Source organism: Oppia nitens, unplaced genomic scaffold (assembly GCF_028296485.1).
Source record: "Oppia nitens isolate AA-2021 unplaced genomic scaffold, nextdenovo-longstitch-racon4-pilon3 scaffold6_pilon_pilon_pilon, whole genome shotgun sequence".
Classification (NCBI taxonomy): domain Eukaryota; kingdom Metazoa; phylum Arthropoda; class Arachnida; order Sarcoptiformes; family Oppiidae; genus Oppia; species Oppia nitens.
Window position 1 is genome coordinate 1,870,599 of NW_026533250.1, and position 13,402 is coordinate 1,884,000.

General features: G+C 28.1%; 4 protein-coding genes across 4 annotated transcripts; 2 read left to right on the forward strand and 2 right to left on the reverse strand.

Moving 5' to 3' along the window:
• The first annotated feature begins 266 nt into the window (after positions 1 to 266).
• LOC128962210 (uncharacterized) lies at positions 267 to 1,823 on the forward strand. Its single transcript, XM_054308565.1, has one exon. The coding sequence runs from the start codon at positions 487 to 489 to the stop codon at positions 1,726 to 1,728; it is 1,242 nt and encodes a 413-aa protein (XP_054164540.1). The 5' UTR covers positions 267 to 486; the 3' UTR covers positions 1,729 to 1,823.
• Positions 1,824 to 3,661: 1,838 nt separating this feature from the next.
• On the forward strand, positions 3,662 to 5,209 carry LOC128962223 (glycogen-binding subunit 76A-like). The gene is made up of 2 exons (XM_054308583.1): positions 3,662 to 4,010; positions 4,271 to 5,209. Exons 1-2 carry the CDS (start codon positions 3,890 to 3,892, stop codon positions 5,086 to 5,088), a joined length of 939 nt encoding a protein of 312 aa, XP_054164558.1. The 5' UTR covers positions 3,662 to 3,889; the 3' UTR covers positions 5,089 to 5,209.
• Positions 5,210 to 5,476: 267 nt separating this feature from the next.
• Positions 5,477 to 10,055, reverse strand: LOC128962426 (DDB1- and CUL4-associated factor 6-like). Its single transcript, XM_054308801.1, has 13 exons — positions 10,032 to 10,055; positions 8,919 to 9,009; positions 8,794 to 8,855; positions 8,616 to 8,708; positions 8,476 to 8,553; positions 8,187 to 8,413; positions 7,986 to 8,113; positions 7,771 to 7,931; positions 6,786 to 7,685; positions 6,564 to 6,720; positions 6,369 to 6,457; positions 5,613 to 5,724; positions 5,477 to 5,544 (listed from the first exon to the last, which is right to left on the reverse strand). Exons 2-13 carry the CDS (start codon positions 9,004 to 9,006, stop codon positions 5,477 to 5,479), a joined length of 2,163 nt encoding a protein of 720 aa, XP_054164776.1. The 5' UTR covers positions 9,007 to 9,009; positions 10,032 to 10,055.
• A 457-nt stretch (positions 10,056 to 10,512) lies between these two features.
• LOC128962033 (splicing factor Cactin-like) lies at positions 10,513 to 12,935 on the reverse strand. The gene has a single exon (XM_054308350.1). It carries the CDS (start codon positions 12,819 to 12,821, stop codon positions 10,554 to 10,556), a length of 2,268 nt encoding a protein of 755 aa, XP_054164325.1. The 5' UTR covers positions 12,822 to 12,935; the 3' UTR covers positions 10,513 to 10,553.
• Positions 12,936 to 13,402: the final 467 nt, after the last annotated feature.

The following is a 13,402-nucleotide window of genomic DNA, read 5'->3' on the forward strand; positions in this document are numbered from 1 at the left end:
ATTATAGTATTTTAGTTATAAAATAGATATATTAATAGAAACGCATAAATTGTTTTTAAATGTCACATATTTTTTTTGGGTCATATTGTGTCCAAACAGTTAATAATTAAATCTAATTTTTATATGACTGAAGTTTTATTAAAATTTATCTTCAAATTGTGTTTATATATTGATTAATATTATTAATAATAATAATATAAAGTACAACTCATAAATCATTTATTTATTCATAGATTCATAAATGTTATTCCCTTTTGTTATACATTAAAATATTTATTGCTATAATTTTGTTAAATTTATAAACAATTATATAATTAGAGATTTTAATTGATATATGCAAAAGTAATAAATTATTCAAAGATGAAATTGTTGTCATGTCTTTACAACGTTTGTCATCTAATTGACTGAAAAGTTATATTAAATAAAAAAAAATTTAAATATTATTTGAAAATCCGATATAAACCGATTGGAAGTACTTTTATAGAGATGTCAAGTATATGTGCGGTCAGTGCTCTTGTATTTCCTACTAATAAAAGCAATAACGATATTAATGGCGATAATATCAATGAGATTAAACATAAAAGCATTGACAATGTAAATGACAATCATAGCAATCATTCAAACGATAGTCAAGAAATCATCAATAATTTGAAATTAATACGCGAGAAGATTGAAGTAAATGGCATTAATGGTAAAGAAAAAGACATCAACGGTAGTACTACTAATGGTAATAGTAATAGTCCAGTCAATAGTGATGATTATCCGAAGTTAGATCGCAAATCACTTCAGTTAAACATAAATTTAGCCAAAGATGTGGTCGACGGTAGCAATGATTGTGAGATTTACAGCGAGGTCTCGACATTGTCGTCATCACCGGTCGCATCACCTGACAATTACTCAATGGGTCAGTCAGTTATAAATCAAGCCCTATTGGATCAAAAATTTTCAAAATTAAGTTTCACTGATTTTAATCGGTATGAATCACCAATGATTCACATCAATGGCAGTTTTGACGAAGACGAAGAATTCTGTGATGTCATTCGGGCTCCACTTATAAGGAGTACATCTCTTAAGACCGGAAAGACTCCTCCGAGTACTCCACACAAGAAGAAAATTGTCAGATTTGCCGACGCTTTGGGTCTCAATCTGGAGTCTGTAAGACATATCATATCAGACGATCTGCCAAATGTTCCGAAGTCAGCCTTTGGTCTTCTCAAGACTAATGATTTTCGATTAAACCCATCAAATGGTGTGAATGATACGAAAGCTGTTCCCTGGTATATGCAGAAGTCAAGCAATACAAATGCGACATCAGTTAGTCGGCCAAACCTCATATTAGAGTTCATACAACCGTCTTCTCTCCTCAACTTCTTAGACAGAATTCGCAACAATAAGGTCTGTCTCGAGAACTGTATGGTATCTAACAATGCCGGCAATCTTAGCATTACTTGTATTATACGAGTATTGAACATCTCATTTGAGAAGTCCGTCACATTAAGGTATACAACAAATGAATGGCTCACTCATAACGAAGCTCTGGCCTCTTATATATCCAATTCATGCGATGGCTTTAGCGATAAATTTTCGGTAACTTTCAGTGTCAGCGCTGGTGGTTATTATCTATCGCCCGGACAAAGATTATTGTTTGCCCTTAAATATAACGCCAACACTGATGAATACTGGGATAATAATATGGGTCTTAATTATTCACTTATATATCGGCCCTAAAAAGCGGTTTTTGCAATAATAATTATTTTTTAGTCACATTTAAGTTAGATTTTAACTTTACGATTATTTTTTTAAAAATTAAATCCCTGTAAATAAATTTATGATATATTATAGCTTTTTCAGTCAAATCTCATTTTATAAAAGTTTTAATCTCAAAGTGACATGTTTTTAAATAATAAATTGTCACATATTTTTAATACTTAAATATTATATTTTTATTAATTTATATAAAATCATTTTTTTTGAAAAAAATATGAGATAATAACTTATTTTATGCATTTAATTTATTTACGGGATTTAATTTTTGAAATTAATTTATATATTGAGTTGAATATATATTAGTAAATCACTAATATTTTGAGTATTTTCTTTAGACGTGTGACTACTATAACGATAGGAACAAATAAAGTGATTTTAATACTAATAATAAAGCAAATGATTTGCTATGTTTTACTGTGAATGTATATTTTCATACTATATTTACTGTAATACTAAGTTAATGATAATTAAAATAATTTTGACATTTGTGAGGGTATATAACTGTGAAATGAGTACAAAGTAATGTTTTCCAATCAATGAAAAAATACTTGTACTGTACTTTTATTATTAATTAATAATACCTATTATAAGATATTAAGTAATTGCAAGTTTAAAATATTTAATTTTATAATGAAATACTAATTACGTATTAATTACGTGATTACTAATTTTTAAAAAATCATTTATATTTTTTGCTCTCTAATTGTGTATAATTTGTTTTAAAAACTAAATCAGTTGTGGTTTTATTAATTTTATTTTATTTAATAAATATATTTACATAATAAATAAATAATTTTGTGATTGTATTTCAAGAATATTCTGTACGCAAACACTATAGCTATTGTAGATATAAATAGTTTAGATTATATTTTATCATAAAGAAAATTCTTCTTTTTTTGAAGCAATATAATTGCATTAATTTTGCCAATATATAAATACAATTAAATTAAAATATACCTATATAAATTTACATTAAATTTAATTATTAAAAATTTATTATATTCAAAGCTATTAATACATTTATCTTATTGTTGAGCATTTATCAAACCGCGATTTATTTATAAATGTCTGATAATCTCTATAAATATACTTATAATAATAAAAATTTTGATTATCTGGCAGTTATTTGTGAATTTGTGTGCCATAAAATGACAAGAAAATAGAAACAATTTTATTTTATTAATTAAATGTTAATTAACACAACATAATGTTATCCAATGAAGATTTAAAATTTTTATTGGAATTTATAGTGTTTTAGTATTGATTTAACATTTTTTACAAATTTATTTATCAAACGTATTGTATTTAATTCTAAATATTAGTAATAATTAATCAAATACAATTAAAATATAATAAATATTGTTATTTAAAAAAACTATATATATGTGTATTTTTTATATATAACTAACTATTAAAATATTCCAATTTATTTCAAATTATTATCACAAATATTCAAATAATGTTAGTCATAAAGTATTATTCTGTTACATAATTTACAATATTATACAATAATGGCTATTAAAGGCTAATTTATAGCATTACTATTAATTAAACTTATTTGTGAAAGTTAGTATTAGCAGTTTATTTATTTACACAAATTAAAAGTTTTACTTTATATGAGTTTAATATAATATTAAGGCTATTATAAATAGATATTATAATCACATATCAGTCACATTATAGATATATTAGACTAAATGCAAATAATAAAATTATTAATTATAATATTGAATCCGTTAGTCACGACTCACGACAACAAAAACCCTATATTTAAGAGTAAAGTAAAATAAAGTATAATTTTTGATAATTATTTTTAGGGATTAGGCGTTAGACATAAATATATATATAATTTGAAAAATTTTTCTAATATTGTTATCATATAATATTATTTTTCATGTTATTTGCTGAGAGATAAATAGTTGTCACTCAGTGGAGTCGTGTCTGAATTGGGGTCAGGTTTTACCCGCCGCTCACACTCGCGATCGACTCGTCAGTCTTTATCATTATATCTTAATAAACGCTTTAAGTCTATATATAAGTGTCGTTTTGATACCACAACAGACAGTTGGCTCTCAACAGCGCTCAATAACACCACTAAACAAAACGTCAATTAAATTCAGTAATGAGTTTATATCCAAAAGTTTTCAATTTTAATCATAGTTTTGAGCGCAACATCAACTCAGACAACTACCTGACCGGCAAATGCAATAACCGGGCCTACAATTACCAGCTTCTCATTTGCGGTAATTTTTAATGATTTGTGTTTGAATACAAACAAATTTTTTTAAAAAGCAAATTTCATTCAAAAACTATTTACTAAATTTTCAAATTTTTATGTCAAACTTTAAATTTTCGTGTTTAATAAAATTGAAATTTTGGTTCAATTTATTATCAGTAATTTCTAAAGTAAATATCTGTACTAATCTTTTATTATATATATATATATCATATATAATTAATTTTTGTATTAATATAATATAAATTAATTGATTTGTCATTACAGGAGCTGAGCACGAGTCAGCTACTGCGTGGTTAGCGGCGGCCACAGCGGCCAACTCCAGTCTATCCAATAAAAAGGTTGAACAACAGCCACATCTGGTTAAGCGTTTCAATAACAATGATCGCATCAGAAGAACATCAATCCTCCGACAGAGCCATTCCGTCATATCTGATGAGTTGGTTTCGCCCACATCTCCAACATCGCCGACGGAGAAAAAGAATGTACGGTTCGCTGACTCGATTGGTGGACAACTCGAGTCAGTTAAATACTATGTGATATCACCACAAGTGCGTCGCCGACACAGTACAATGGCTGCGCCCAACATTTATAGTCAATTTTATAATGAGAATCACCAGAAATGCTCATTAGTTCCGACAAACTATACGAACCCATCTCTGAGGCCCGACTTCATCTCAAGAGTGATGTCACAGTCAGTAGTGTTACATTCGGTAACGACGGCCGAAACGACAGTTTATGGTATAATCTCTGTGGCCAACCATACGTTCGTTAAAAAAGTTTTTGTCAAATATACGTATAACGACTGGCAAACACATGTCGAGGTTGAGGCCAATTACATGTTGGGATCCCATGACGGTCAGTCCGATAAATTTTCATTTGCCATATACGCTAAGCCCAACAATTTCACACAATCATCACCCGATCTTTTCCATCCACGACTTTATTTTGCCATAAGATATCAAACGGGTGACGGAAGAGAGTTCTGGGACAACAATGACCGCAAAAACTATTGTCTCAATTTTATGGCTTCTGATTTTATATACAATCTTAACACTAAATCAGCTAACATACAGTTCCTTTAATTGCATTTTTAGAAATCATTCATTATTCCCATCACTTTAATAAAGCGAAAAACACTTAAATTATTGAATCTTTTTTTTAAAAAATGTATATTTTATGAATGATATAACAATTTACTTATTAATACTCATTTTTTTTATCAAACATATGATAAAGTCAATTATAGATATATTTACATATTTTATTATAATTAGTTAGAAATTTAGTAAATATTTTAGTTGTTATTTTTAAAAAGATTTAATGTATTTTATTTATTATTAATATTGAAATAAAGAATTTTATTTAATATACAACATAAATATATTTTTAAATTTAAACTAATTTACTAAACTTTCAAATATTAACAGTATATACGGTATAACATGAAATATACTGTATATACAATAAAATCTAATTAGGCTCCGAGTGTTCAGACGCAGCTCTGGCCACTGCACCGATTCTTCGCCATCGGGATGAAACTTAATGGCATTTAATTAATTTTATTAATATATAAAATAATATAAATTAAGAAATCATTTTTTAAAACCTCTATTAGATCTCAAATGATTCAATGATGTAAGCATACGGATCATGAAAGAGGCCGGAACTGTAATCGTGTCTTTTGTCTCCTCCAACATCACCTCATTTCTAGTGGTTATCTGTATTGACAAAACATTCACATATATTGCATAACTTTTGTAATAGTATTATATCTAAAGTTTTTTATTATGTAAACTAATGATTAGTAATATAAAATCGGTGGCAAAATAGGTGCGTCTAGTTGTTGGCATATAATCTCTCTTTATTTAAAAAGAGAATAAAAATATTTTATTTAAAACTATTATTTTTGTTTAACTATATAGTGGTCTACAGTAACTACTTTGAATGTAAACGATGACAATATATTACACTATTGGATATTAATAATACTAACAATAAATATTATAAAATATCATAATATTATAAATTATGTTGTCACATACCCGACACTTATTTTACAAAATATTAAAATTTTCATTTTTCAAAAGTTAATGCCTTTAACTCAAAAATTATCTCAAACTCCTTAAACTCATATATATTCAAAGTAGTTTTAAAAAATTTATATTTAACTTAACCAAAAATTGCAAATAAAAATATTTTTATTAAATTCTAATCTATAGAAATCCTAGATTCTTAACAAAAAAATTAGTGCCACCTATTTTGTGGTAGTTTTTTTTATATAATAATTATATTTTATTCATTGATGTATTTAAGGTAAATATTATGATTTTTTTCGATATCAACTATAAGGTCAAACACATACCTCTTGAGCTTTTGTCATATCAAAGAAAGGTTGTTCATTATAAGGCGCCCACAGTTTTATGTCGTAATCGATTCCACTCGAAGCTAATACTATATATATATTATATATTTATGAATATTATATAGCATAGTGTGTATACATTATAACAATATTAATAATTAATGAAATACTAAATGTATTTTAATTAAGACATACTTGGATCAAAGGGATGTGGTTGAAGACAATTGACTACATGATGGTCTCCCTCGAGAATCATAATTAATTCTGCCGTATATCGCGACCAAATGAAGATATGTCCGCAATCACTACCACTCATAACATAGTCGTCGCCCCAAAAGGTCGCCTCTTTTATCTAATAAATAGTAAACTATATAAATAACAAAACAAATATTAAAGATATTTAGTCTTAAGACAAACCATTGTACGAGCATTTCTATGTCCGACATATTTTTGTTTAATTGATGGCATCAACACATTAGGTAATTGTAATTTCTCGTAATCGCGTTCATCCTTCAGGTTGTTAATCACTTCATCAAATGAGTGAAGCAATTCATCTCTATTGTCTTCATTATCGTTATTGTCATCGCTGTCATCATCAGAATAGTCATGTATAAAGTTTGACGAAGAGTTTCCATTATATAGATTATTGACAGTATGTCTATCATTATGAATATTTTGATCATCGATTATATCCATTCGTTCATAACTTGTGTTCATAACATGTGTGGAGGCATCAGATGCGGTAAGATTTGTGTCTTCATTCAAATTTATAACATCATTGTTAACCACATTCACCTCATTTTGGGTATTATCGTTACTATAGTTAAATCTTTGATCAGCTAATTGTGGCTCAAGAGGATCATAATGTGAATCACTATTGGATGTGTTTACTGTTGTCGATGCAGAGGATGGAGTATATGAGGGTAAAGAAATGTTATTAATATTGAAATCATTATTGAGTTGCGATTCACTACTATTAGGAGGTAATGGTTGAGAATTTTCGTTTGTCTGATTATTGTCATTATTATCGTTACTATCGGATGAATGTCTTTCCGATGCATTAAATATCCGCATCAATACATTAGACATTCGCTGCGCAAGACTTGAGTGCAATGGTTGCGGTCGGCTGTGATCAGTGGTAGTCTCTCTTTCACTTTCTGGTCGTGCATTAGGTCCGGTGTCAGACCAATCACCTCTAACTCTAAGGCGTTTCATAAACGGTCGATTTGTTGATGAAGTTGACGATGAAGTACTAACATTGGGTTTGCGAATATCACAACTTAATTGACGAACTTTTCTATCGCCGCGTTGATTGTCCTAAATTACCGGCAATTCAATTGTATTATAATTATCAAAATATTAAAATCTAAAATTTATTTTTTGAAAAAAATAAAATACGTACATTTATATTAAAAAGATATATGTATTCACTCGAATAATTTACTAATAATTCCTGTCCATCGGGACTGTAAGACAGGGATGTTATCCTATGATTTTTATTGTCAAATTGAGGGACAGTGATCCTCGAAACCATTGATTGCAAATTATCATCTAAATAGTTACCTAAAATAAAAATATAATTAATAAATCACTTGAAAAATAAATAAATAAACTGACCAAGATTACGTGTGCCTAACATTCTACGATCATATATACGGGCCGTAGAGTCTGCACACCCGACACACAGATAGTATGGCGTTAAATGATTGACAGCCAAAGTAGTGACAGCATAGTTACAATTGACTCTATTATTTGTAAGTTATAATAATTTTAATAATAATAAATATTTTTACTTTTTTAATAAATTAAATTAATTACAGAATATCTTCATTACAACTGGCTTTTGAACAGTTGGTTTTGATTCTAAGATCAAACCAGCGAACGGTTCCGTCTTCACCACAACTCAAGAACGTATTTGGATCGTTAGGTACTGTCGTCACCTCATAGGCTGTTCCAAAATGACAGTTGAATACATTTACAAGACTAGTGTCGGGTCTCTCTAAGTTTGTAAATATAACGATCCCATCACCAGAACAGGAAACCACCTAAAAACTCAATTTACCGGTAATTAAATTTTTAAAAATAATAATCAATAAAAATGGCTAACATGTGTATCATTAGTATTTGGTAGAAATTTAGCGCTAAATATATTGCTCCGGTGACCACTCCTGACCGATGCCAATATCTTAACCAAATTTATATTTTAATTCAATTTACTTTTTTTTATATATAATGATAATTGTTTACTTCATAAGTGTAGGCATGTGTGACACATAGGTGCTGATCATCAGAACCCGATAGGATATAATGTCCGGTTTTATTCCAACAAATTGAGTTTACCTTCAATTAAAAATCAATTTAATAATATATGATAATATCATATACAGTATATAATAGGTATTTTAATTAACATTCAATAACTTACACAACCATTATGAACGGGTAGTTTCTTTTGTAGACATAATCTTTGTATAAATGCTTTATTGTCTAAATTTATTTATTAATTCAATTAAAACTAGTTTTTCCTAAATTATATCTCATTAGACTTACTTTTTGCTGATTTATATAATGGGAAAGCATTACAATCGTTAAGATATTGTGTGTGAAATAGTCTGTAATGAAGACTATTGCTATCCATTTGCTTTATTATTAACATATAAAACACAGATTTATACAGATTTAGAAAAATTTAGACAATTGGCATAATATTGATTTATACTAATATGTAGAAAAATTAGTTAAATATTTGTTTCTTTAATAGTCATAATTTATTAAACTTATTTGTAAATAATACTAAACAATACTATCCAAACAATACAATGATAAATCTGTATTATTTCTATCGTAAGTTGTAAATCAAATCATGATTTTTATTGCATTTTATTAATATTTGATAATAAGCTATATTTGTGATATTATGTTAAATTTTAAAGAAATATCAAATATATATAAGTTATATTTTATTTTATTTATATTATATCCTATATAATCATTGGGAGTTATATTGTGCACATTAATTGAATGACTAAACTATTTTAATGTTATAATAATTCATTACTAATGACAATATATTTTTTGTAATATAATAAAAATATATAATTATTTGACAGTAATTATAACAAATAGAAATGTTATTTAAATCAATAAAAGTGTCAAAATTAGTGTCTAATTAGTTGAGACAGTCATGTAATGTCCTAACGATTCAAATATAAGTACAAAAGTATCAATTGATATGTTATTTGATGAAAATAGTAACAAATATTATTAAAATTAAAAGATTTCTCAAAGAAGACTGTTATCTGTTGACACTCGACGTCGGGTTGAATCAAATGATTAGATTAAGACAATCAAAGACATCAATATATATATACATTAATTATAGTGAGGAGACTGTCATTACATGTGAAGGAAATGTGATTTAAATGTAATTAATGGCTATTTTTAGGGCAATTCATAAAACAAATCAATTGCTTATTATAAGTAATTATAAGCTTTTTTGATAACAATTATCATGTTTTGTATAATTTTATAGTTTTATACATTAGTTAAATCAATACTTCAATTGATTTGAATTTTAAAAATAAAAATAATTTTTTGTTTTTGAAAATCTATTTTTGCATTTCATTTGACACACATTTGAGTCAAATATGATGAGACACTTACCGTTAGATATAAGATATTGTAATGCAATGGCTTATCAATCAATCAATTGATGTAATTATTATTATTATTATTATTATTATTATTATTATTATAGCACTAAATGACATACATTTCAAATACAATGAAAACACAATTAAATACAAAACAAACAGATGTTTACAAACAATCGTTTAAATGTTTTTTATATTCAAATCAATGCATTTGACAGTCAATACAGTATTGAATGGTTCGCAACAACATTACGTCTGAAACTATATTATGGTATAGTTTTTGGTAACAAATCAGTTATTTTTGGACCAAACATTTGGTTTGAAACCCTTTAAGCACTCAATCTATGTATTAAATACATGAACTGAAAAGCCATTTGTTTGATAAGAGTTTATTTTTATTCAACAATTTCTATATAAATTACAATAAAAAATAGTTTAAAAATATCTTATAAATGATCTAAAATAATAAGTTTTAAGGAAATGATTGTTTGATGAAAGTTTAGATTTGATAACAAACAGACAAAGTGTTAGTTTATCTGCGATAACGATATCTCTTGAAATGAAACCAAAGTTGTAGTATATTGTTGTGGAACTGACTTCTGAAGCCACTCTTATACGAGTAGTTCCACTCTCTGTTGACTATTTTAAAGCAAATGTCTTCATATGGCGGACCAGCGGTGAACCTAATGAATCCAAATTCTTTATTATCAGAACAGGGAGTGATCTTGAATTGTGGTGACTTTGATTTGTCAATCAAATCGGGATAAAATATATTGAATTTGTATCCCTGAACCACTTTGGGTGGCGGGTTGTCCACATCGTAATGGGTTTGATTATATTTATTCCACTCAAACCCTGTGTGTACTCTATTAAAATATCGTGGTTTTCGTGGTCTGTATTTATCAGACCAAGAATATTGTTTCTCTATTTGTTTAATCTGTTCCTCAACACTAAAGACTGCCTCGTCGTCAGTCATTCCTTTTCGAGCCTCTCTTTCAAATTCTTGTTCAGCGGAACTCAAAACTGGTTTTCTTTGAGTTTCAATCATTTCATTCCTCAACACTTCTCTTCTTTGTTGTTCCAAATGCTTGATATCGTCTTTCACTTCAATTATTAATGCATTTGACTCGACATCACTCATTGATAACATTTTTGGAGAGTATTGTCCAAATTGATAAACTTCAACACACTTAATGTTTGGATCAAATTGTTCACTAATATCTTCTGTAAAATCATTAACTGCAGAACTTGTTGTGGGATCTTCAGTGTCTAACTGTATATCATTATTAATAATAGGAAACAATGGTTCGTCCGTTTGTTTCTCCAGTCGATTGATCTGTTTCTTGAGGTTCTGTTCGTGAAGTTCTTTAAGTCTAGCTCTGGCTATATGTGCCTTAAGACGTGATAATAACGATTCCCAATAACCAATGTCTATACCTTCTTCATTAGATCGTATTTTGAGTTCAATTTGTGTTTGCAATACTTGTAATTGCATCGGTGTTTTGCCTGCAAACACTTGAACCACATCTTGACTAACGGCAGGATTAATGCCTTCTCTTCTTTCAACACTATTCTCTAATTTATATTTCTTAAGTTTGTTTAACTCGTCGTCGACTATAATCTGTAAATCTTTCCAGAAATCTATATTCTTGTCACTGTCTAAAGTCATATATACTTTAATATCTTCTACTAAGTCATCTAAATCATTGATACGAAGTCCGTTGAGATACATATACGGTTCAATTAAGTCAGCCGTCATGTCCTCCATTTTATCCGCGTCTTCTTCAGTTCCAATGTCTTCACCAAAAGTACTGATATATCTGGCGAGCAAATCAATTGGTTTATCTCTTCCATCACGTATTCTTAATTTAGACCTAAGTTTGGCCTGTTTTAAGTGAAATATATCTTCCTGTTTCTCCCATTCTTTGAACTGATCCGCTTCTCTTTCTCTCTGCAATCGTGACATCTCTTCGTCTCTGATTTCTCTTTCTCTCTCCATTTCAAGTCTTCTTTGTTTAACTTTTTCTAATTCAATGCGATTTAATTGCATTTTCTTGCTATTCATTTCATGAATTTCTTCTTCGCGAACATTTTTAAGTCCCAACTTTTCATATTTCTTTGTCCAGACAAATGTCTTGTGAAGATTTGAGTCACCAAAAGGATTGTCTGCATTTGTATATCCCATATACTCTTCATCCCAACCACTCATTTGTTTCCGTTTTCGTTCTTTCGCTTCTTTCTTTGCCAAACGTCTCAATCGTTTCTCTTCTGGAGTTTCCAAAGCCTTTATTATCTCTTTTTGACGTTTTTTCTCTTCTTTGCCTTTAGTCTTCAATCTTTCCCTTTCTTCGAGTATTTCCATCTGACTGGAGGCAACCTTTGCTGCAATTACAGCACTTCTTTGTCTGCTTTCTTCATCTGAACTTTCACTCGAAGACAATGACATAAGTTCTTTGCTCAGACTTCTGACAGAACTGACGCCATTCGAAGCTAAAGAAGAAGATGAATGTCTTCGTCTTCTTCGGTGATCATCACTAGATTTGTGTCTATTCTTTGAAGTACTTCTATGACTTCTTTGTGTATCTCTATCTCTACTCTTTCTCGATCTGCTTCTGTGGTCATGTCTGTCACGTTTGTCTTCATTTCGATGTCTACTTTGATGTCGATGTCTGAACCGATTGTCACTCGTTTGTCGTGAACTGTCTTTACTATCAAATCGATGTCTTTCACGACTTTCATGTCTTTGATGTCTTTGATGTCTTTGATGTCTATCTTTATATCTATTATTCAATTCACTCATTGTTTTCGTTTAAATTAACAATAATTTCATTAATTTTTATATAATTTTTGTTAAATTTTCGATAAACTTAACGAACAATACATTGAATTAACGTTTTGTTGTTTTCATTCATTAAGTTATGATTTAAACACATATAACGTCACAATTTATACTATAATACAGTATTGAAATAAAACTACTTTCAAATTAATCGCTTTTTATATATTCAAAAATTTTCTATTTTTTATTTATTTTATATATACCGGTAATTGTTTTAATAAAATTAATTAATTCAAATATTATAAATTAACATTTATGAGATATCAAAAAATAAATTTATATGTTTTTACATAACTGTATAAAATAAATGTCATAATTTTCAAAACAAATAGTCATTAAAATTCAATTAAAAATTTTAATTTCTTATCTTTTAATATAAAGTATTATTTAATTTTAAATAACTATTAACTTTAATACATACACTTTAATAATTGTTAATAATTGACCATTTATTGGAAACATTCAAAATGTTAGGTGTAGTTAAAACTTTACAACAAAAATGTTGATGAATTAGATATTTGACTAAATGTTAATTAACCAGA

Excerpts from the sequence above, each read along its gene's own strand:
- LOC128962210 (XM_054308565.1), top strand. The coding sequence starts at position 487 with ATGTCAAGTATATGTGCGGTCAGTGCTCTTGTATTTCCTACTAATAAA.
- LOC128962223 (XM_054308583.1), top strand. The coding sequence starts at position 3,890 with ATGAGTTTATATCCAAAAGTTTTCAATTTTAATCATAGTTTTGAGCGC. Across the intron at positions 4,011-4,270 it reads TTACCAGCTTCTCATTTGCG|GAGCTGAGCACGAGTCAGCT; the intron begins GTAATTTTTAAT and ends TTGTCATTACAG.
- LOC128962426 (XM_054308801.1), bottom strand. The coding sequence starts at position 9,006 with ATGGATAGCAATAGTCTTCATTACAGACTATTTCACACACAATATCTT. Across the intron at positions 8,414-8,475 it reads CAAATACTAATGATACACAT|GTGGTTTCCTGTTCTGGTGA; the intron begins GTTAGCCATTTT and ends TTGAGTTTTTAG. Across the intron at positions 5,545-5,612 it reads TCATTTGAGATCTAATAGAG|TTTCATCCCGATGGCGAAGA; the intron begins GTTTTAAAAAAT and ends AATGCCATTAAG.
- LOC128962033 (XM_054308350.1), bottom strand. The coding sequence starts at position 12,821 with ATGAGTGAATTGAATAATAGATATAAAGATAGACATCAAAGACATCAA.